At 42.9% G+C, this 25,338-nt stretch overlaps 1 protein-coding gene across 7 annotated transcripts in view; it reads right to left on the reverse strand.

The window, feature by feature from the left end:
* The window catches only part of Mast4 (microtubule associated serine/threonine kinase family member 4), a 560,147-nt gene extending 535,040 nt beyond the window's left edge, over window positions 1-25,107 (reverse strand). For all 7 annotated transcript variants that reach the window (XM_074077368.1, XM_074077366.1, XM_074077365.1 and 4 more), the window contains exon 1: window positions 24,453-25,107. In XM_074077368.1, the coding sequence (XP_073933469.1) occupies window positions 24,453-24,809 (357 nt within the window). In that variant the 5' untranslated portion in view covers window positions 24,810-25,107. The remainder of the gene's footprint in view (window positions 1-24,452) is intronic.
* Between the last annotated feature and the right edge of the window lie 231 nt (window positions 25,108-25,338).

Here is a 25,338-nt window from a genome sequence, read left to right on the forward strand (position 1 = left end):
TGAGAGATATTTAGATTGTTTCCATGTCTGGGGCACTGTGAATTATGAACATGTGAGTTGAGTTGTCAAGATTCTAATTTCAGTTCCTTTGTGTGTGTGTGTGCGTGTGTATGTGTACGCACGCGCATGCACGCAGATTTCACATGTGAACACACACATACAGATGCCTCCAGCAGTGGGATTATTGGACTATATGATAAATCTCCTTTTAACAGCCATGTTGTTTTCCATAATATCTGTACTAACTCACACTCCACCAATAATATATGAGGAGTCCCTCTCCTGTACATCTTTGCCAACACTTGTTATCTTTTGTTGTTCTGTGGTTTTAATTTGCATTTTCCTGTTCATGAGAGATGTTGAGCACCATTTGAGTTTCTTCTTTTGAATGTGTTTATTTATTTCCTTTGCCCATTATTAATATGGTTATTTGTAATTCTGGCATTGAGTTCTATTAGTTCCTTAGATATGCCAAGCATTAATCTGTTATCAGATGCAGTTGGCAAATATTTTCATTATCTATATTGTATTCCACAAGGGTTATGGCCCTGCTATAATAAGAGTAACAGGCTAGCATTTAGAGTATTGCCATGAAGAATGCTGTATTTATTTATTTATTTATTTATTTATTTATTTATGTTTTTCTGGAAAACATCCTTTTGCTGACAACAATCACAGAAAGTCACGGATACCCTAAAATGGGAAACAGGTAAGGTCCTCCTTTCCCCATTCTATAGGTTGGTTGCCATTCTTTTGTCTCAGTCTAAATTTCACACATGAAGAAGAGAAGCCACTATAGGACTCCAACTGTCCCAGTGATCTCCAGGAGAGAAAAACATGAAGACGCATGTAAAGCCTTCTATGTGCTAGGCAGTGCTGTAGTGTCTGGCGTGCACAATGAGCCCCCTGATTACGCTTTTTACTTTCATTGACAGAAATGTTTTAGTTTGATATAATCCCACTTGTCTGTTTTTGCTTTGCAGGCTGTGTTTTTGGTGTCATATCCAAAAACTTATTGTCATGAATAAAGTTAAGGTTTTTCTTATATTTTCATCTATGAGCTTTACACTTTCAAGTCTTATGTTTAAATATTTGATCCCTTTTTAATTGACTTTTGTGTATGGTATGAGATATGAGTCTGATTTCATTCTTTTGCATGGAGATACACAGTTTTCCCAGCACCATTTGTTGACAAGCCTTTCCTTTCCCCTCTGTGTTCTTGGCACCCTTAATAAGATCAATTAACCATGAACCTCCCAGTCTCAGCCTCCCAAGTAGCTCCTTCTTTTTGTTACTAACACAAATGGGATTTCCTTAATTTCCCTTTCAGATAGTTCTTTGTTAATGTATAAAAACCAAAAAGCAATATACAAAAATCAGTGAATAAATGAATAATGAATAAATGAATTCAGTAAGGTTGCAATCTTTTTTAATGGGGTCTTCAGAATTTTCTTCTTATATGATCATGACATCTGCAAACAGAGAAAATTTTCTTTCTTACCTTGCAATTTGGACACCTTTTCTCTTTCTTGCCTGAGTGCTCTGCCCAGGACCTTTAGTATTATGTGCAATTGAACTGCTAGGAGAAGGCATATTTTGCCTTGTTCCAGATCTTAAAGGAAAAACTTTGGCTTTTTTAATAGTAATCACATCAATTATGATGTTAGTTATGGATTGACTTCCTTGATTTGAGGTAACTTCTTTCTATACATATTTTGTTTAGAGTTTTTATTATGAAGCAAAGTTGAATTTTCTCAAATGGTTTTTCTGCATCTGTTAAAGTAATCACATGGGATTGTCTTTTATTCTAGTAATGTAGTATATCACATTGATGGAATTATGTATGTTAAACCATCTTTCATCCCAGGGATAAATCCCACTTGGTCATGGTATATGATCCTTAGAATGTGCTGTTGAATTCGGTCTGCCAGTATTTTGAAGATCTTTGCATCTATGCTCAATCAAGGATCATAATCTGTAATTTTCTTATGTTGTCTTTGTCTGGTTTTGGAATCAGGATGATGCTTGCCTCATAAAATGACATTGTGTGTATTCCTTCTTATTCTATTTTGTAAGAGTTTAAGAAAAGTTGGTATTAGTTCCTCAAATTCATGATTCCAGTAAGGTTATGGCTCTTGTAGCTGCCAGAAGTCAGCCCACCACACACATGCCTATGTTTGAAGGCAGGCTTGGTAATCACTGGTATCAGAATCTCTTTTGAAAACTCTGTACATCAGAAAGCATTAAAAAAATCTCTGTGTGTGTGTGTGTGATCTCCATCTGCCCCGTAAGAATTCAGGACTCTCAGGAACCTACAGAAGCACAAAACCCATAACTCTGCAACAGACCGAGAACTGTGAACAAACCCTACCATGGACAGTCACAGACTTAGAAAATGGTACTCACAGCCACCAAGGCAAACACGAACCCATGAGAGGATATTACCTTGCTTAGCCTGGTAAGTGTGTGGGCCTTATTGGGACTTAGATTCTGTGTTTGAGATTGCTGACTATTTGGTTGGCTGTCCTACTATCTTTCCCACTTAGCAAGTGGTCCTCTATACTTTCATTGTACCTGGCCACAACCTTTGGAGTCACATTTGACTCCTCCAGTTCTCAAGTGCCTTTTCCACTTGGTGAACAAATCCTATTGGGCTCATGTTCAATACACAGCCAACACCTGGTTCTTCTGACGGCGTCCAGAATTGGCCTGGCCAGAGCATCATAATCTCTCACCTGATTATTACAATAATCTCTTAATTGGTTTTCTCTGCCCCTGTAGCCACACAACAGCCAGGAATCCTGCTAAAAAATTACATCATGTCACTCTTCTACTCCAAACCTTCTAGAAATTGTCCAACTGACTTACTAAAACTAAAAACAAAAACAAACAAAAAAGTAGACCTCATAAACACCTACAAGGTGATATGATGAGACCTTACCTCTCATCTCAGCCTTTTTTTTCCCTCTGATCTAACTGCCGACCACTCTCCCCCATACTCACTCTGATCCAAATACTCTGGCCTTCTTACAACTCCTTGAATTGTTGTTTCAACTCAGAGTCTTTGCACTTGCTGTTTCTCTGAAACATTCTTCTCCCCCAATACATTCATAACATCGTCTTGTTCAGATATTCGTGTACGTCATCCTTCTCAGCAAGGCCTTCCCCTGACTATGCTGTTAAAAAACTGCAAGACCCCTTGCCCACAGATCCCAACATGTCATATTCCCTATTCCTTTCTTTTCTCCTTACCCTACACTGCCATCTAACAGAGATATACAAACTACAGACTGTCACCAATCCCAGCCCACCACCTGGTTTTGTAAGTAATATCTTGGGCTCACAGTTGTACCCATTCACATATGTATTGCCTAGGGCTACTTTCACCTCAGGATAGCAGAAGGGAGTAGCTGCAACAGAGACCATCTGGCCCACAGAAGTTCCAATACTCACTATCCAGCCCATAATAGAAAAGCTTGTTAACTCCTGCTCTAACCCATCATCTAAAACAGTATCTGCCTTGTCTTCACACAACATAAGCCCATGAAATCAGGGCTTGTTTTATTTGCTGTGATATTCCAGTGCCTGGTACAGAGTAGGTGCTCAATAAATACTTGAGTAGATGAATGAATGAGTAATAAATTGGTATGGTTGGGTTGGAAGGGGTAGGACACACTAGTGACTTTTCTTTAAGTAACTTTTATTATGAAATATATAAGAAAATACCTAAAACATAAAAGTATAGGGAATAAATGATTATAGAAAAAACAACAACCAACCCCCAATTAAAAAAGAAAGTATAGCCAATGCCTTTCCTTCCAAGGCACTGTGCTACTTTTGCAGCCAAATTAACTAAAATGAAAAGTAGAAGTAGAATTATACTTGGCAGGAAGGTTTCACTCACCTAAAGAGCAGCCCAGGTGTTCTCTGCACGCCCTGGTTCTTGGGCACACTACTCAAGTCAGTCGTTCTCTCACTTCTTCTCACACAGTAGCATACTTCGAGACAACCGCAGAACAGGGAAAGCTCTGGAACCTCACCATAAAGCCAAGGTGTTGAGGTGCATGCCATTAAAGTGAAAGGTGCTTTACAGCTCAGCCTTGGGGACATTAACAGAACCATCCCCTCTTATTTGAGGTCCTCAGAATCAAATTTCCCCCTGAAAGGGAACACTATCCTGCCAAGGCTCTGTGTAAATCTCTGACTTCATTTTTCTTCAGCATTTCTCAACTCTCAAAGCAAAAAATTAAGACACCACCCTTACCTCCTCCTTTCTGTATCTCTTCAATTTATTAACAAGATACTGCTGCTGGTGTTCAGAGAACTCAAGGGGGAGAAAAACAATCTATTTAGAAACAATTCTGACTTAACTGCTGTCATTTCCTATCCATGTCTCCCTCCTTCTGAATTAGGGGAGACATTTGCATTAAAACAGTATCTCTCTTACTTAGAATGCACCTGCTCAGCCGATTAAGCCCGAACTGAAGTCATAATCCTCCACTTTTGAGATCACTACCATGCTAACGAAATGAGTTATCACATCTAGTGAGACCTATGGAAAAAAACATAGAATTGTCCTGATATAAGGGTGGACAAAAGTGGGGCTAGACAAGGGACAGGAATAAAAGACATAAGAAACAGGTATTAGCAAATACTTCCCTGCTGAAGTTTATAGAAATGTTGTCACAAGTCACAGATAATTAACACTCCACTCAGAAGACTTTCAGGAGCTAAATTCTTCTTCACTGTCAGAAATGCTAGCGTTGGTAAAGGCCATGCTTTGTTGTTTTCTAAAAGGCCATCAGTTAGGGCTGACTGCCATGCCAAGAGAGGGTTACAGACGATCTGCCCATACTAATTTCACACTATTATAACTTCTTCATTCAGAGTGATAAAAGGTAAAGACTACATGATTTTACTCAGAATTCAACATTGTGTTGAGGTTTTACAATATATTAATCTACAGACATAATTCCATATGGTTTTAATGTGGATAAAAAGTCTCACTGCAGAGTTCCACACATTTTCCCCATTCACAAATACAGATAAGCAATACAATATAATCGCTTTCTTATAAAAATGCAGAAAGAGGGATAAGCATCCACCATCTGTTATATTAAGTTTTCATCTTACATGAGACATGTATTTGTCCTGTAGAATATTTTATTAATGGTACACTATGATTCTTTTCATTTTAAGTATTGTAACTATGCTCAGTCGATCAGAAAGAAGAAGAAAAAAAAAAAACCCTAAATCTTTCATTCAACTGAAGACCTGTATTTGAACTGTTAACATTCTGGCATAACATAACACACTAGGGTTATCTCATAATCTTCCTTAATTGCACAAGAATACACAGTGGGTAGATGAGAATTTACAAATCTGTTGCTTTTAACAAAACTAAATATAACCTTGCTAAAAAAATTAGATTCACTTAATAATTTCTCTTTCCAGATATTCCAGGAAAAAAAAGCATTGTAGCAATAAAATAAACAGATACTCTGAAGTGTCATGCCAAATAGATATTTGGTAAAACATACACAACGTTAATGAAATTTAAAATATTCCCCCAGAATGGAGTCTTCTGAGAATATGCACAGGAACATTTCAGTCACAGTGAACCACTGGGGGGAAAAATGAGTTTATTTCACTCCCCTCAGCAAACCTACTTTGGCAGACACACGAGCCTCCCATGCAGACTCACAAAGCACACATCAGTACGCACGTGTCTGAGAGAATGATGTATCTATTAGGAGGATAGGGTCTAAGCAGCTCATGGAATTCTACAGGATCCTGCATGCATTGATATCGCAACATGAATTTTTATGCGTTTTCAAGGAGAAAAAAAAATATGCCTAACGAAAGTCTGATAAGACCCGACAGCTCCGAGTAAGTGAGATCCATACACCTCAGGGCTCCACTCGCCATGTCCCTGCTTCAAGGGTGGCACAGGCGTAGTTCACCATCCAGCAAGATCCCACTGGGTTTCAGGCTGGAAGGCTCAGAAGCAGGAACCTCACCAAGTCCCAGAGGCAAAGCCACCTACTGCCCACACTCCTGGGAAAGTCACTCTCGTAACGGTCCTAGTGCTTCAAGAAGATCAGTGCCCTGCCAAAAGACAGCCAAATAAATGTGTTAGGCAAGTGCTAGTCTCCTCTTCACCTGATCATTTCTTGCCACAATTCTCAGTAGCCCATCATCCTCCAGAAGGAGTGTGGCCCTGACTTGGGGATGACAGGCCAGCATTTAGAACGTTGCTATGAAAGGAATCCTGTATTTTCAAATGGTAATTCTGTTGGAAAACATCTTTTTGCCAGCTCAAAGACTGCAGAAAGATGCTAACACTCTAAAAGGGAGCAGGGTAGGTCTGTTATTTCCTCTCTTCCCACATCACCAAATATCCTTCAGTTCAGCAAAATTAAGCTGGAAAAAAAAATCCTTTTTTTTTTCATAAAATGTGCACTAAGCAATTCTCAGACTACTATAGGAAATGAAAAGTACAACACTCCTAATGTGAATGACACTTTTTAATAGCTGCCCTGATATTTGAGGATGCACTCAAAAATGATCGGGATAAAATCAAAGGATGCATCTCATTAATCTGAGGTTTTTTAAACCAGCGTGTCTGTTACCACTCAACACAGAGAAAAGTACACAGTTCTGTAATGAGACAGTAATATTCCTCCAAAAGTTAGTTTGGGGTGGGGACATAAGTAAGCAAGCCTTCAAACACACACATACACACAAAAACACAAAGTCTTCTAAAAGTCACAGAAACATTCGTGAACTACACAAATAGATACGAATGTCCAGAGTCCTTTGCTGTACTCAGAGAAGTCTGTGGCCTTGGCTGAAGGTCAAGGGAAACTTGAATGTAATAAAGTCGGATACTTGAAAGGCAAACAGCCAAGTTCAAATCCTATCCCTGTCACTAACTAAAAGACACAGTATCAAAGACCTGAGTTCTCCAAAATCCTGTCTCCTCACTTGGGAAGTAAGGCAACTGCCCTCTGTCTTCTAATCTGCTATGAGGGTGATGCTCACGAACGCTGCTACAGCTCCTGCTCATAAAATGCCCTGCTAAATGGCACTGGGCAGCAAGAATTACCTTTCTTCACCAGCCAAGGGGAGCGAGGCCAGGACTTCTGGCCCCTCACAGAACCAACTGGCTGGCCTATAATACACAGAGACATGCAGAATCAGGGTCTCTCAGACACACCCTGATGGTACATGGGCCAAAGGTGACCCAAATGTAGAAAAGAGGACACCAAAACCCTGCCATGGCACTGACTTCCCTACCCACCCCAGCTGCCAAGTCGACAGCTGAATATTTGGCTTCTTGGTTTCCTGGCTTTCCCAAGCCTCATCTTTCTCCTTTTATGAGTTTGCCTTGGAGTTGTATTTCTCCAGTAGTCATTGGCCTTTCCTGTATCCTCCAGCCAGTACTGTGGGGAGGAGGGATTGGGGAAAGAGGGTGAACATGCATGCCTGAGAACCAGAAAAGGCCAAGGCTGTGTGAGCTGGCTATTCGTCACATGCATCAGACTGTCCCAGATCTTTGAGGCTTAAAGCAACCACTGCCTTATCTTACTTCCCAACATTGTGAGCTAGGAATTCAGGCAGGGCTCAGCAATTATGCTCCACATAGTTTTAATACGTTTTTTTTTTAAGTAACTATGAGCAAACTGGTAAATCTGTTCATGATTTCAAGAAAGAAAAAAATACATCTCACTGCTTTTATTGACCCACTTTGGTAAAAAGCACTGGTTTTGAAATCGTACAAACCACGAGGAAGTTATTCAGTGTCTGTGAGCTTAATTTTCCCCAACTAGAAAATGGTGACATTCCACCACCTTCCATATAAGGCTGAAGGAGGAACTAACTGCTAGACTGTACAAAAAACTTAAGTGCAGTGCCTCGCACATGGCAGGCCCTCGGTAATATGTATTACCAACATTTCCAGAAGCTATAATCACAGAGAATCACTCCTAATAAATAGCACCAGAAAACCCAAAGATTTTAATGAGATGCCAATTCTGGTGCACTTGAAGGTAATATGAGTGCCTCAAGCTCAATTTTAATGTTTTCCTTACCTTTCAGGGAAGAAATCTAGCCAGTTAAATCACTACTGACAGATTTAATGTTCCCCTTTTACTCTAGATGTGAATATGCAAGGTGTCTATTTTCAAGGCTCAGCCGCTTTGGTTAAAACCATTTTTTCCTGGCTTTATATGTTTTTATAGCATGTTATTACACAGATAATTGAGCATTGCAATTCAGCAACCAATTGTGGAGAGGAGCTGCCAGAAAGCAATGCTGTCAAGGAAACTAATTAGTCAAAGGAAAGAGAGGGGCAATACTTACCAACTATTTACACAAGGAAGCTTAGACTTCTTGTCCAGAATTTGCTTTTGCAAACATGTTTCAATATGCGTCTGTTCAGAGGTTGGAGTGTGCAGTGCCCACATCCACTCCTGAGCTGCCCCTCACACGGAGGCCCCTACTCGGGCTCATGCAGAGCTTAGGAAGGTAAAATCCTGTCTTCCTGTGGGCCTCAGAGAATCCAGAGAAGAAGGCCTTCTCCTTCAAGGGGGTCCATGCCTGGGCTTCTCTCTCTCCACCAGCACTCTCAGGAGGCTCCCAGAGAGCATCATGGGAAGATAACCAAAAGTCCTGAGACCTGTGACTGCCCCAGATGTCCATCCAGTCTAAACCGGTCTGGTCTTATTCTACAAAGTTGATAGATGGCCACTGGCGAGTCAGAATGCCAAACCTCTAAAGATTGATTCTTACATATAACTTAAATACACAGTATTTAAAACTAAAAAAAAAAAAAAAAAATTTAATTCTCTCTCCTTTGACTCTGACTGAATCACTCACCATGACAGGGGAACATGGACTGAGTATGAAAAATTCATGCACCCCACCAGGATCCAGGAAGTCAAGTGAGGGAACCCATCCTAACATCCTTCTTGCATGGGTCTTTCAGGACTGCCAAGAAAGTTTCCACTATGCATTTATTGATTCAACAAAGACTGACTGCATACTGGCAGGCAGCTTCTGTGGCTGTGAAGATGACTAAGACAAAAGCCCTAATCTCACGTAACCTGAAGTCTGGTGAGGGGAGAAGACATCAAAACCCTGCGAGGTAAGTGCATTAGTAGATCTGAGATCTGAGGATTCTGCCCAATGCAAGACAACTGCTTTGCTGGGGGCAGGCTTCAGGGAAGGATGGAGAGAAGCATACAGTCTTTGAAACAAGAGTAACTGAGCTCTCAGTGCCTTCTTCCAATTTGTGCAGATTCCAATACCTTCTTTTTTTTAATAAATTTACAAAGGAATTGGAGGAAGATTTTAAGTCTATTGGGGCTACAGCCTCTCATCTATACACTCTCAGGAACCCAACTTTTGATCAGGCATACAGTAGCAATAAAACAGTAAATCACAGGCTGTTGGAGTGGCTCAAGTAGTAGATCACTTGCCTTGCAAATGCGAGGCCCTGAGTTCAAACCCCAGTACCACCACCAAAAAAAAAAAAAAAAGGCCAGGCGCAGGTGGCTCTCGCCTGTAATCCTAGCTACTCAGGAGGCAGAGATCAGGAGGATCCCAGTTCAAAGCCAGTCCAGGCAAACAGTTTGCGAGACCCTATCTGGAAAGTACCTAATACAAAAAAGGCTAGTGGAGTCACTCAAGGTGTAGGCCCTGAGTTCAAGCCCCAGTACTGCAAAACAAACAAACAAAAAACATAAAGTCACAAAGTCAGGTGTACAAATCTATCACTTTTTTTGGGAGATCCAATTAATGCTGATTCTAAGCCCCATGGTAGGAAACATCCCAGAGTTGTTCCTGGGATGCCACACAGAGGTAAAGGCCTCCAGTCTGTTGTGCTTATTGCTGAGCTCTTCATGGTCAACTAAGAGCTCCTGAAACACAGCCTGTCTCTGGACTTCCACACCCCACATGGGGAAGAATCTGCCACGGCAGGAAACCCAGATGTCTAAAGTCCAGCATCACCAGGCCCACTCAGTGGCCAGTGCCTCCTCCCTCCCATGATGCTGCCATCAAGAGGTTCACAGGGTCCCAACCCCTGTCTCCCAGGACCCCCCTTGATCCCCTCCTGGTTCAGGGTAAATTTTCTTTCTCTCTCCTGCTCTTGAAAGGAAACACCCTCTACTCCAGGACACCCAGCATTCCCTCTTCTGTAGACTTAGACTTTTGAGAGGCCAAGAAGAGCCTCAACTTCAAACGACTTCTGCCAGGCAAATATCCCCAAGACAAGAAATTGCAAAGGTCCCATTTCCTGCTTGAAATACCAAAGAGAAAAAGGGCAAGTCACAGATTTAATAGCTCACTGCATGAGCCACCTCCACCCCTACAAAACATCAGAAAGGATGTCTCACCTTTCATTGCAAATACACACAACTCCAGTAGAAACACTCCACCACCTCCCAACAAGGGAGCTCTACTGTGTACCAGGAGGTCCCTGCTCCACAAAGCTCTGTCCTAGCAGCCTTTTCGTATTGAGAGGGATGGAAAGCACCATGCCTTTTTGGTACAAAATAAATCAGCCAGTTTAAATAACAGAGAACTTTCTCTCCAAAGAATGGGAAAATTTGGTGGGGGGTGGGAGGGGTACCCTTGAAAGTTCTGCAAAAAAACTTTTCAATAAGATTTTTTTCCCAAAACTTAACCTTATATTGAGACTTCAATGCATTCATCAAGAACAGAAGAATTCTATATACTCCAAATACCATTTTAATAAAGACCAACAAGCTGCTTGACATTATATTCCAGAAGCACAAAGTCTTGCAAGAAAACCTTCTATCATTTCACAGCTTAGCTAGACTGTGTCTGCAAGCTCTTGTATGGAGAGGGTGAATAGTTAGTTTTCAGAGCTAAAATTAATAGCACAGTTGTAGCTACAAATTTCAAAAGTCCATAGTACACATTATGGCTATAATAAAAATAACTGGGACAGAGAGTCTTTGAAGAAGTAGCAGACCTGGGCAGAAACTCACAGAGGACCTTGTACACAGCTTTCTGATTTATTTTTCCTGAGGGAAAGGTAAAGGAAAAGATGTGTCCAGCCAGGAAAGAGTCAGTAAGACAAAAAGTAAGTTCAATTCTAAAAGCAGGACCACCTTAACTATCATCCTCCCTGCCCCCTCCCAACCCCAGGCTGTGACACATTTGAGGAGCAGCATCTCCTCTAAGTTCCCCCTCACTATCTAGACTCATTCTCATCAGGACCCTTGGCCACCTTGCTCTGCAATTTTGTGAGGCTTTGGGAAGCAGCCACCATGTCACACATGGATTCCCACAGAGTAAACCACATCTACATCACTCACTCTTTTAGGAAGGAATTTCCCCCATGCTTGTAGATACTGAAGGAGACAGATGACGTCAAGAGTGTTTCTTAAAGATGAGGTTTATCCCGACGTTTCACTTCCCTCCTCACTAGGAAACGTGGGGAACTAGCTACAGGTCTGAGGTCTGGAAAAACCGCCAGATAAAAAGATGACGGGAGGTCTGTGGCTACTAGAAACTTGAACAAGTTCCTGGGACTCAGAGGTCTCAGAAAGCTCCCGGGCCAACAGCTACCAGGAGCACAGGAACATCAGGTCCCACCATCAGCCCTACCCTGACTGAGGCCTGATTCCTGCTAGGGTGTGAAAAAAAACTTCCAAGTGCACTCTGGGAGCAGGGGTGGGAAAAAAAAAAAAAAAAAAACACTGAGCTAAGGAGGTAGTGTTTAGAATTCTAACTGTGCCAAAAACATCATTGCTAAAATCTGGGCAAGTTGTCTTTATAAAGCAAAAGAAGAAAATGTGATCCCAATCAGATTTAAAAATTTATTCACCTGGCAAATTTCAACCAACATACTTTCTCCCTAAACTTTGGCCCCACAACCAACAAGAACAAAAAGTTCCTTAAGATAGTGACTAAAAAAGCGTTATTATAAACACTGCTTAATTACCTAGAGAAACATAAATCTTTAAAAACATATACACAATGCTCTTGATGAGAAAGTTATGAAGCCATAAATAAGCTGGTGGTTAATTTTATACCAGCAGTGTCAAATGTGCATATGTAATGGACATAAAATGGAAAAACCAACCTGTGGATTAGTAATGCTTCTAAATGTTATTACTTTAATAGAAAAAAAATAGAGACTTCCCCACGATCTCTAGTGAAAGAGGCCTCAATGGTATCATCCTCATTACTAGAATTCAGCTATGTGCTATTTTGGTGGGGTTTGTTCCTAGTCAACATCTCTGATAAGCTAAATCGATGCTGTCAGGCTGATGATTCCATGGTTGGTTCCCTCCCCATGCCCATCTTCAGTTTGAGTCACATTTCGCTTCTCAATTGTGCACTGTGTACACTGGGATCAAGTAATTCCGTGTGTGCTGTTTTCTAACCTTCCTATAGATTCCTTGAAGCGCTGACCAGATCTTTTCTTTCTTTTGCATCTTTCTTCCTTCTTTTCTCATCAACTTCTACAGTGCTTTGCTTTGTAAGCAGCAAAGTTCAATAAACGCCTCCTGACAAAGAAAACCAATATGAGCTTTCACACTAGCTCTACCCCCACAGCAAGAAGGGTCCCAGCAGCCAGAAGAAGCCCCCCCAACACACACACCTCCTTTAAGGAGGTCTTCACCAGCATCTGTTATGTGAAAAGGAGTAACTCTGAAGACCCTCTGTTCACTCACCGAGGGCTACTGTTTCCTTCCTTTCTGTCCTCAAAAGTACAAACTAACAGACAAGGGGAAGAAAGAGGAGTCCCACAAAAAAGAAACCTGAGCCCAGGAAGTTGATTGGCCCCAGCCCACTTACCACCCCCACAGGCAGTGCTGCCCCCTGTGAGTCTGAGTTAAAATAAGCCACACACACACAAAATCTCACTTGAATCAAGCCCTTGTTTTCTAGGATACCCTAAGTAAGCAGCTATTTTAAACCACACCAAATTTAAAGCTATCCCTCAAAATTTAAATTATCTGGATTGCCCAATACCCATGAGCAAAGCTCTAAGAGTCATTAATTAACACATGACAAGTTTAGAAAACAAGATTTTGAAACTTAAGTCCAATAAGTACTATACCTTTGTGGCAATATTTTATATAATCTGCCACTTTTCATCCAAGCCCACAGGGGGGAAAAAAAGAACAGCAATTAAATTTCCATCTTTAGTTGCTCTTAAAGGTAACAAGGTATCTTAGCCATTCATGACAGTGCCTGATCACAGGTTTCTCAGGACTACAGTGAGCCCCCCACTGGTGGTTCTCAGCAGGACTCACGCCTATTGTTATAAAGTCACTTGATAAACCTGTATTTTTCATTTGAGAAAATCTGTGTTTCACTAGCCTGTTAATCACCACAGGAGATCTTTAAGGGACACCAGGAGAGACTCTTGATGGCACCATCCCCATTACTAGAAGGTAGCTACAAACTATTTCAGTGAAGTCTTTGCCATCACTCTAAAAGAACAAATTACACTACTTCCACAACTCAACTCAGTGGGAACTTTCTTATGAGAGAAGGACAGAGATGCAGGAGAGAAAGTCAATAGCTTGCAGAATAAGCATAAGGATCCTGTTTGGAAAGATGAAACCATTCTTGGCAAACTGTAGGAGTGGGTTCCAGACACAAAGAGTCCCTGAAAAGCACATTTAAGTGTTAGGTCCCCTCTGGAATGAGGACATGTGGCAGTTATTTAAAGCCTCATCTATAGGAGCTACTGACCCTACTACGTGAATGAAACTAGAAGGAAAAGTATAGGAGAATTTAATGTATGCTGGTGAGGGGGAGAGAGAGCACACAAATTAGAACATTTGTTGTATAAGGAATTTCATTATACAAAGAAAAACTATTGACATAAAGGCCCTTCCTTATTTTTTTTTTTCTCAAATATGTCCTAGTTGACTTCACCCCCTCCATCACCCTCCTTTATCCCCCTCAATTCCTGGAATAGTTTCAATGGGTCTCATTTTTCCATTTACATACATGTGTACACAGTATTTGGTTCCTGGGAGGACAGGGCCTGCTCATGCAGGTCGACGGCTGTTGAGTTACCTGTGCTGTAGTCATGCACCCCAGAAGCTGCCCATCACCCGCAACGCTACTGAGCAGTCTGACCTGCTCTCAGCACTCACTGGACTGATGTTGGGAAACCAAAGGCATCAACACGCGTGCTGTGGAGCAGCTGACAGTCAGGGCCTGGGTTCCCACGCTGACCTAGTCACTTGACCTCTCTGGGGAAAACAGGATTAAGAGCAGCCATTGACCTTTCAGATCTAGAATTCTACTGTCCTCATCATTGCTGCCATAATTTCCCCACTTCTAGTGCTTGAGCATCCAATTCTGGGGGTTCATTTGGCTTCTGTAGGCTGATCTGGATCACCGTTTAGACTGTCTGTGTGGTACTGAACACTCCAAGTTCCAAACAACTAAATTTCAAACTTATGAAATAACCTACTGATTGTTTAGGCCAGTTCCCCAGTTTCTGTTTTGTTGCTTTTTTAAAGCGGGGGTGAGGGAACCAGCACATTGAAAGGCAACATCTGATATATTCTGATTTGACTTTGCAAAAAATTTTAGTGGACTTCAAGGGCTGGGCAGCTAAGGTCCCAAGCAGTACAGAAGGACCCTAACTGTCTTGAAGAGTAGAGATCACACAAGTCTTTTAACTAAGTGAGTGATTTCTAAAAATCTCAAGTTGTTCTAGGACATAGGGTATCAGGCTTGTGACATGTAGCCCAAGGAGAATAATTCTAGACAGCAAGCAAATTCCACACTGAAGCTTTTCTGCTTGGAGCCTGTGAATTCTGCCACTGGTCCCAGGATCTGCAGGGAAAATCCAAGGGAGAAAGATCCAATTTGCTGCCAGAGCTTCCAGGAGCTAGCAGCAAACACTACCCTTCAAGGTTCAACCAGGAACAAAACCCCTAGTGTTAACATACATTACTGTAAAGATATCTCAACAGACAGCCACACCACAGCACTGTCTCAATGACAGGCCAGCCTCACACAGGGAAGACACCAACACTAGACCCTACAGCTGCCCTGCATTGTTAGGGGTCATGTTCTCCACCCACAGTCCCTGCAGGCCCAGCCAGTCTCTGTGAGAAGACATAGTCTAAAACTGAAGCTCCATGCTCAAAGAGAGAATTCAAAGAATCTCAGTATTTCAAAAAATGTGCAGAAGCCTGAGGACTTGAATGGGCAAGACAACACCACAGGGTGACCCAGCATCAAGAGAAGCACAGAACTCAGCTTGCCATCTGCAGTTACTCTCCTTTGAAGGGACTGGGAGGTGAGAGACAGAACTCTGCCATTTATTTGCTATAGCAAGTGGCAGTGTGGACAAACTGAATTATCAATTGCATGCCAAAACGACTTGGGAGAATTAAAGTAATAAATACATGCAAAATATGGAGAGTGATGTCTTCACACACTATGCCTCCATGGCAATTTCATGCAATGTATTGTTATCATTATCCATAACATGCCATGTATTCTCCCTTGCGGGGATTTGAGTTGGTATGACATTGCTCCTGTCTGAAGGGCTCAGAGTCTAGAGGGAGAGAGATGTAAGCCCTTATCTACGCAACAAAAAGAAATGTGTGCAAAGTAGGAATGAGAAAACAACGGACAGGACTATGCTGACTAAAAGTACTCTTTAATATTAGCAATAAATACAAAATAAGAACAAAGATAATACAGTACAACCCCCAGAAAGCAGAGCTGATGTTTGTTATCTACAACTTTTAAAGTTAGAAAGAAGAAATCAAGGTATCTACTTTTATTAGCAGCATACACAATTTTATTCTCACTCTTACCTCTTACACACTTTTCACATCTTCAATACTTCTTGAAGATGATTGATATCTTGAGTGAGAGCCCCAAAGTACTAGAAAATGTCCAATCATTAAAAAAAAAAATAGCTTGTTCAGCACAGAATAATAAGGCAGGAAAACGCACCATGGCATTATAGAAAGAAAAAAAAAAAAGGTAAGCTACACAAGGCAAAAACAAAAAGAGCTTTCAAATTAATCTTTAATGACTCAAAAAATTCAGTAACCAAAGAGGGCTTATCTCACAAATATTCTAACAAAGGTTTTACTACACTCTTCTAATGTGGTTTGTCATTATTTTCCTTTTTTTTGTCATGTTCTTTTTAAAATTTTGATGACCAAGCTATAGATAGGAAGGGGGGGAGAGCTGCTGTAAAGAAGCAAGAAAGAATTAGAAAAAGGAGTGACGGTAACCAAATACACAGAAAGTGATAATTCAGAAATAATTTTAAAGGAACATAAAAGAGTATAATTTTAGAGGTTACAAAATTACCATATTGTTACCCACAGGCATAACTCTACCACTGGCCTTACTCTGACTGTAAAACTCTTATCATCAGTAGAAATGGCTTCAATTTCTAAAGCAAAAGTCTTGAAAACCAAAATGACACTTTTATGAAGAAAGTCAAGAGTGTTCAAAGTTGTAATTTCCACTTTATCTTTTGTCCTCTAAGTAGAGGATCACGAATTAAAATTAGTTCTAAAAGGGCTTACAGGCACTTTTGGGACTGTCCCCCTCCCCAACCAACAAGGAAACAGGGTATCCTAGTAGGATAACTTGGTCAGTGCCTGCTAAGCAAATAATCAAGAATTTTCAAGGAAATAAAATGGCATATTAAATAAAGTTTACCAAGGCAACTTTTCAAACAGCAGATAAATAATTCAAAGTACCATAATGTAGGGCAAATAGAAGACGGTCTTTTCTTATGTGACAAGTATTTGCTCCCACATGTTCGAGCTCAGTGCTTAAGCCAAGCCCACTCTGACTGAACAGGGAGCTTTGACTTACTATTCTGATAAGAGCCACAAGGCCAGGAAGGCTGGCATCTCCTTGGGTTCTCCTGGTATGCACTGGACTCATTTGGGGTGTGTGAAGTCCTCCTAAAAGTAAGGCCTTTCCCTGTTTCTTTCTCAAGACTCCAGCATCTGAGGTGACCTTTCCTCTGGAGCACTTTTTCCCTCCTTTTCTTGGCTGCATCTGAGTAACCTCAGAGCTGCTGTTAAAACAAGAAACCTAAGTGAAGGCTCAGATTATTTAAGTAAGCCACTCCATCTAAAATTAGGTAAGCAAAAAGGTAAGTTTCATGAGTTTGTGTTGTGTGTGTAGGAAGTAGGCACATTTCTATGGACTCAACTTACCCATAAAGAACTTAGTTGCGAAACTGATCGTTTAATCTTTATACACAGAATGGATTTCCTCACAATTACATTCCATTGTAATACCTTAATGTAGGTTGGCTGGCTAGGACTGCCCTAAAACATAAGTTTAAATGTGTGGCTCTTGTGAATATGTCCTTATTATGGTGTACGGCAGCACAAGACTGAAAACACCAATTCTAACCCCAATTTAGCTTTCCCTACCACTGATGAAGTGCAGGGCCCTTTCTACATGGCAGAAGTCCCATCTATTTCTACATAAAGAAACACCTGAAAAGCCAAATGTTAAGACTGGAAGTCCAAGATACAAAGGTATTTTTAGACATAGAAAGGCTCAAAATCATCAGCCAGGAAGGAATGACACACTTAACTTCTCAGCTGATTATAAAAGTGCTGATCAAGTTCTAAGGCAGAGGCCCACATCTGATGGGAGTTTCTTAATATACACTCACCCACCCAAAAGAAATTGGGTCCACTTGGGAGCTTTCTTTCCACCCAAAGCACTGCTAAATTACAAAGTCCAGAACATTAAAATTCAAATTTCATTTTCCACATGATAGCCTATGAAATTAGTTAAGAAAAGAAGCACAATTTGCCAGAATCTCTATCTTCCCTCCTACAGTCCCACCTTCCCCCAGCCCCCAATATCATCACAAAGCATTTGGGTTGGAAGGTTCAGTGGAAGTAACTACCATAATCAAAATTATATCGACTGTGTCTGAGAGGGGAATTGATGGACTAGCAAAAGAGTGCAGGCCTAGGATACAAATTTACAAGCTATCTCCTAGCCACGTGTCTAGTTATGAATTCAGATGATTAAATAAGCAGGGGATGCTTTGCATTAAGTGAAATTGGAGAAGCCACCAGGATTCACACAAGTTCTACACTTTAATGTGACATCACTGTATGTGTATGTATTACTGACCACAGTCCTGAACCTACATTTTGCTTTTAGGGCTTGAATTTCTCTCCGAAGTCTGGTGGGACAGGTGACGACTGTCCAGACCTTTCCAGGAATTCTGAGCCAGGTGAGAGAATGCAAAGACAGGGAGACAAACAAGGCCTACAGCTGCTGGAGTAACAGCTCTCTGCTTCATCTTCTATTTTATGTTATGCTTTAGCCTAAACTAACACTTGCACATAGGAAACCACAGAAAAAATATGGGGCATATAAAAGAAAGTAAGAACCTGTGAGCTAAGTGATGCAAAAAAATGGCTAATGAATCATACACCATAAAGCTTTAAAAGATGCCGTCCATGCAACTGAAAGTGAAAACTATGTTACATATCTACCTACTCATGAATGAAAAGGTCTGCCAGAACTAGCAGCAGAACTGGTAAACGTGCTGGTGGCAAAACCCATCAGGGAAAGGACATCTAGGCCCCTGCTTATTCCTGGCTATGGTGGTGGTGGTACAAACCTTCCGCACTAGGGAATGCTTTCTATATGCCAGGCATCATGCTGGAGACTCTCCATAAAGCATTTCATTAATTCTCACAATGACTTCTACAATAAACTGGTATGTCCACTTTACAGATGAGCAAGCAGTCTCAGTATTAATAGCCTACCCATAGTCATCAGGCCTATAAGTGATCAGACCCTGCACCCATGCAATACAGACCTTGTACTGACCATCTGCTCTGAAGTCCTTTCTCAGCAAAGTCATAGAATGTAATCTGAAGTGACAGAGGGTGCCTTTCGTCTAAAAACAATCATCTCTTCTAAGAAATGTGTGTGTGTATATGCATACACACACCCTCTACTCAACTTTCTCTAAGGGCCAGGCCTTCTAGTTGTCATACAAGTTCTACAAAGATTATTTCTCCAGTCTATCATCTTTGCACCCCATTTCCACGCCCTTCTCCACAGGGTGAGACTGAAAAAGGAGACTAAATGAACTCACATACTACATCCACTGAGTCTAAGTAAATGGAGAGCCTCTGTCACCTACTCAAAAACATTGGTGAGGTATAAATAATTGGCATTTCCTGGAATAACTCAGACAAGAGGTGGAAAGGGTAAATGCTGAGCCTTCCCCCTCTGGGAAAAAATCCAAATGAACAATCCAGACTCTGGTAAGTGTGTTAGTTGCATGAATGCCACCCTGCCTGTCCACAGTGGGCACAATCTCAGACTACAAACCCTGAAGCTCACTCAGGGTAAACACGTCCCTTCAACTTACTGTGGAAATGAGCATTTGCAAGGTCCCCATCTCATTCTCCATTCATGTCAATAAAGGTTGTCTTTCAAGGAAATTCTATGCACACTAAGATGTTCTCTGGAATAGATCTAAATTCTTTCCCTATTATAGCTCAAAAGTATTCACCTGGGGTGAATACCACACTTACTAAGATACCATCTTCTCAGGCCAACTCTGGAACATTTAAACAGGTTATACCAGTGGGTAGTTCCTAAGAGGTGGGCTTCATGTTAACCGGCCTCCCCAAAATACAAATCTGACCAGCCACTCATTTCTTGCCTCGAATCCTTCAATGGCTTGCACTGTCCTCAGAATGATGCTCAAAGGGCTCTACAGGACCCAGCAATGGTGTCTCTCTTTCTCTTTCTCTCTCTCTCTCTCCCTCTTCCTCTCTCTCAAACATCACATGATATCTGCTCTTCACTTCTCCACACCAAGCGAGCCGGCTTCCTCTCAGAACCATGACCCACCATGTGCCCTCTGGCTTCAAGGCAACCTGCCTCAATCCATCCCTTTCCTTCTATTCCCTTCCCCCACCTTACTCCTGCACATCTTTTAGGTCTCAGGCCAAACATCCCTTCCCCAGCCAGGCAGTCCTTAGCTTCCACGCTCATGGAATTTTGCAGTGTGGTTACCCACTCTCTTGCATCCTGCTCTCTGAGTTGTCACCTTTGACACCAGTTAATTGATAATCCTGTTTAGTGTCTAGTTCCCCCAGGAAATGAGAAGCTCCATGGGCTCACAGGATGACTCCTCAGAGTTGAATGATACAAGTATGGGTAGATTAACTGATCTTCTGACCTTCTGGCTTTTACTGAAGTAGTCCAAAAGTAGACTAAACAATAAATATGCCAAGATTCCTGCACTTCTCTTGTCAAGTTATGTGGCTGCCATGATTAATAAAATATATATTCAATCAAAAGCTGTCTGCTTTTTATTCTCTTAAACAATTAAAACCAGAAACTCATCTATATGTGGGGAACTCCCAAACACAAGCATCCCCCAAATAATACTAAGGCAGTCCTCTTACTCCTGTACCATTTAATAGAATAGTTTAAAGACATCCCATAATTGTCCCTGTTGTTAATGAGAGAAACTGTTTCCCAACTTGGGCCAATAAAATAGGTCCCTTTAGAGCAGCCGAGGGTAAATATGTTATGTACACTCTGTTGAAAAGCCTTCTCACTTCTAAGCCCTTTGCTGCCATCCTAAGAATCTCCCAAAGTTTCAAGTTCTCTCACACACAGTGAAAAGCAGACTTAGTAAAACAGTCAACACATCAGTCTCTTCAAAGACATTCTGAGTGAATCTTCCATGATTTGACTTTGTTCAAATTTACCAAGAAAAACTCTTGATAACATTTCTGCTGTGAGCCACAGATTTTCCTTGCTGGGAGAGAAATCCAGTGATTTGAGCAACATAATTCACACCAGACAAAATAAATGAATACACACAGTCACCTTTCAATCAAATAGACAACTATTTTCAGCAGTGTCTTTTTTTTCCCCCTAATTCATTCAACATATATTTACTAAGTTTCTGCTGATGTACTAGAGGCAGGTGCCAGGCATACAGAGACAAAATTCCTGCTCCCAGTGAATTTACCTGTTAACACCCAGGTACACTGTTGACACTTGAGTACTTTATTGGAGTCATCACAGATGCTTTAGGGAAGGGACAAGGCACAATGCCTAAAGGCAAATCTCAGAAATGCTGTCAGGGAAACATCCCCCAATGTAAATGTCTTAACTCAGAAATGCAGGGTGCTGCCTCTTAACACACACAGACCTCATAAGCATGGGGACAAATCGGAGGCAGATGAAGCTTCAAAAACAACAAAAAAACAAAAAGTCACCCACTAACTCTCTAACTCTCATGTGTTTGATATTAAGTAAAAAAGTGTTAGCTTAGCATTACAGCACTTTCCTAGCATGCCTTAAGGCCCTAGGTTCAATCCCCACACCACAAAAATATTAAACTGAATTCAAATTTTTAAAAACTACCATCACTGCCATGGGAAACTATAGTTCTTAAAACATCCAAAGCCTATGGGGCTGACTTAAGTGTATGAGACTTTGTAAGTTTATACAAATATTGACAGTAAGATCAAATATGAAACAGGTCAAAAACTGTGGTATCACTAGATCTTTAACAAGGTGGTTGTCCAAAATCAGGGCTCAATAATGTACTAGAAACCTGAGTTTTGTGGCTTGTTAAAACTTGATGCAATATATTGCTGTATAAAAACAGAAAATGAATTTCTCAAGCGAGAGATAACTTTAAAATCAAAATAAACTTCTTTCCATTTTATGAGCTGCACCTCAGCATTGCAATGTTTTCTACTGACTACCTTGCTGCTGCATAACACTACTCTCACAGTGCCTTGCCATACTCTATGCCCTGAGATGAATAAAAACTGTTTCCTAGCTTATACTAATAAAACGGGGATAAACTGAATAGACACGGCCTCAGATTCGCTGAAAGTAGATAGTAGATAGCATAAGTTATGTGTTAATAAAATAACCTACCTGCCCGACCTGTACCTATATTCCACACGATTTTATCAGAAATGAACTTGAGAAATTAATGTTTACTAATGTCAATGCCACATATTAGCTACAATGCTAGGATTAAATTAGATGGTATTTTTAATGATGTCTTAATGACTCGATTGCTATCATTCCCATCTAAAAGGTGATAAAACTGAGGCTTACAGAAGTTGAATGGTCTATGAGCACACACTAGTCAAGGTGGTAGACGTGAAACTCGAGTTCTTTCTAAAGTGAGTGTTTGTAATCTGGCATTCCTGAACCCTCTGGAATGAGCATTTCAAATGTCTGTTCTAAGAAGCGGGGCAAGAGAGTTTTCATTAACTTCTCAGAGACACACAATTCCACAAAAGTTTAAGAACCACAGCACTGCACCATCACCACATTAGAACCAGAAAATGCACACTTGACTTCTGCTCCCCTCACCAAGACTTCTACTTCTCTGCTGCTGGGGGAGGATGTGGAAAGGGCACAGAACTACATAGCTTTAGTTTTGCTTCAAAATTCTCAGGGCAAGTGAAAGATTTCACTCCTAGACAATTGTCACCATCGTCTGCCACAGGTTAAGAAATACAATGCACTGCAATACTGTATGTGTTTACATCCAATGCTGAGATTTCACAAATAGTGAGACCAATGTTAGTCATTCCGCGGTGAAACAAAATGTGTTTCAATCAGCCAATCCTCACCGCTTGGCCTGGGAAATAAGCTATCATTATATCCACTTCTGAGAAAGTGAAACAACCATCACCCTGAGGTGAGCCAAGAAATCAGCCGCAAAATGGGGATCAAAAGTGAGACATTCCCAGATCCCCTCCCTTACAGCTGAACCGCAAGATCAAGTCACTTACTACACAGTGCACCCTCCTACCTAAACAGAAAGCACATGGCAAATATCTTCTCACCTCATGACAGTACTAAGTTAGGACCTAATGGTAAACAATTAAGTTAGGATATACTCCCAGCTTCCCAGGGAGTCTACTCATCTCCAAAAGTCACAGTATGAACACCTGACACATGCCTGGTATCATAAAGGGAGATGTAACCAGTGAGGGATGCTGCTACATTACAGAACACAGTTCTGTGCATGGTGTGGAACTCAACCAACTCCTGGCATCCTGCACTAGGGTCAATCCAGAACTTTGGATCCATTCAAAATTCCTGATCAAAAACAGGATTATTAGTGTGGAAATAAACTTTACCTTAAAATTCCTCTCTTTATAGATCATAGAACTGAACCTCAGATACTCAAACATATACTCAAGGTCTCCCAACTCATAACAGAGACAGTTCTAGAAAGCAGGCCTCCAGACACCTGTCTGGAATCCCTGCAATCCCTGGGTCCTTCAGGAATGGGTCATGGCTACTGCCAGGGAGAGGCTTAGTCAACCACTAAGGTTCCGTCCATCTCTGCCAGGCTAGGACTTGGCTCCACTTAGTTGGTGCTAAATTCAGCCTTTGCTGCCAGGACACCGGCCTCTGCTCCTTTCTTCTAGGGACAACGGCAATTATTTACTAAAGCCAACCTCATCGGAGGTGAGGAAAATACCACTCTGGCACTGGGGAATTAATTTCACAAGGAAACTATGTTAGGGTAATGTTTAACTTATGGCCCTGCTTGATCAAGATGACTTCCACACAAGAAACGTCCAAAGCAAACAATCTTCTTTCACTGTCCTCCAAAGTGGAGGGGGAAAACAAAAAACAAAAAAACCAAAGACAGCAGTCATGAGGACGCCAAAGCTCTGTGTGTCAGGAAGCGACCCACAAGTTCTTGGATGCGTCTCTTTTCAGGACTCTTAACAAAGTCCTCTGAACAAGGTGGTAAGGCATTCCCTATTCGGTTTGGTGACAGCACTCATTTGGACCAGGTTAAAACCAAAACGAATGGGAGCTACAGGCGCGGACGCCTACGCCGCGGGTGGAGCGCGGGGCGTCCTCCTCTCCCGAAGGGTGGGTGCTGTAGCGGCAGGCCAAAGCCACCCCGGGCGATCCCAGGCGGCTGGCGCCTCTGAAACCCTGCAGTGCAACTCCGCGGCTACGGCTCCCACCCGCACCACACGCCCCAAACGCACCAACTCTCCCGCTCCACCCAAGCGCTCCGATGGTCAGCATCGCCCACTTCAGAGAATCACATCATAGTTATGGGGACAAGCCAGGTGCCCAGATCGCATCCATTCACTGACCCAAGCAGATACAGACATTAAGGAGTTTGCTTTGATGTTTTAAATGGACACCATCAGGCAGCACATGGAGATACACGCGCGCGGAGGTAACAGCCACCGGGAAATCAATGAAATACAGGGAGGATGCCAACTGTCATTACCCTGGGCTCGGGGCAGAACGCCTGGGTCCCTCCCCCTCTCCAAGCCGAGCTCGCCCCTGCCCACCGCCCGCGCACGGGATGGGGAGCCGGGGTCGCCCGGCAGCCTGGACCTCGAGGGGGCGAGGTGGGAAAAGGCGGGGCCCACCTCCTCGTCCTGCTCCTCCTGGGACGCGCTGCTGTCCCGGGGCGCGGCCGGCGCGGCTCCTCCGGGGGGCGGCAGCGGCAGCATAGGGACTCCACGCTCCAGCACCATGCGCGCGGGAGCCCACGCGGTAGGCAGCCTGGCACCTGGGGCGCCGCCCGGCGGTGGCGGCGGCTGCGACCTGCAGGAGAAGCCGCCGGGCTCTCCTTCCTCCGACAGAGTTTCTGAGCCCGAGGAGGACTCAGCCGAGGAAGCGCCCAGCGAAGACACGGCGGCCGCCGCAGGGGCGAGAGTCCGGGCGCCGTGGCCATTGGAGCTCTGGGGCACCGGCTCCGGCGCCTCCGAAACTTTCTCCCCCATTTTCCTCTCCTTCCCAAAGTGCTGCCTGGAGGACAGCGGCGCGCGGCGCGCACTCAGTGCCTCCGGGGAAAGTCGCGGGTTGCCAGGCTGCTGCTCGGTTGAACCGCCGCTCCCGGGCTCGGGGAGCGCCGCCGGCGACTACATGGCCGCGACAGGGCCACAAGAGCCCACCGCCAAGTTAGCAGCCGGCCGGGCCCAGCAGCCGGCGGGGACTCCCGTGCTCGGGGACATTCCCGCTCCCCTGTGCGCTCTGCGCTCCACCGTGCTCCCGCGCTGCGCCCGAGCCGCGGGACTGCGGCTTCTCAGGCAAAACCTGCCTCGGGGACGGAGCCGAGCAGACGGACAGCTCGGGGAGCCAATGGCAGGGCAGGCGCGCCGGTGGGCGGAGGCCGCGGCGCCCCGGCCGCCCGGGCGTCAGGTAGGGAGGCGGGGCCGAGGCGCGGGCCACCGGGTCCTGCTGGAGCGCTGCTAACAGGGACCGGGCGCCGGTCCCTGGAGGGTGGGATTGGAGCCCGAATCAGAGCCCAGG

Source organism: Castor canadensis, chromosome 6, assembly GCF_047511655.1.
Source record: "Castor canadensis chromosome 6, mCasCan1.hap1v2, whole genome shotgun sequence".
Lineage (NCBI taxonomy): Eukaryota > Metazoa > Chordata > Mammalia > Rodentia > Castoridae > Castor > Castor canadensis.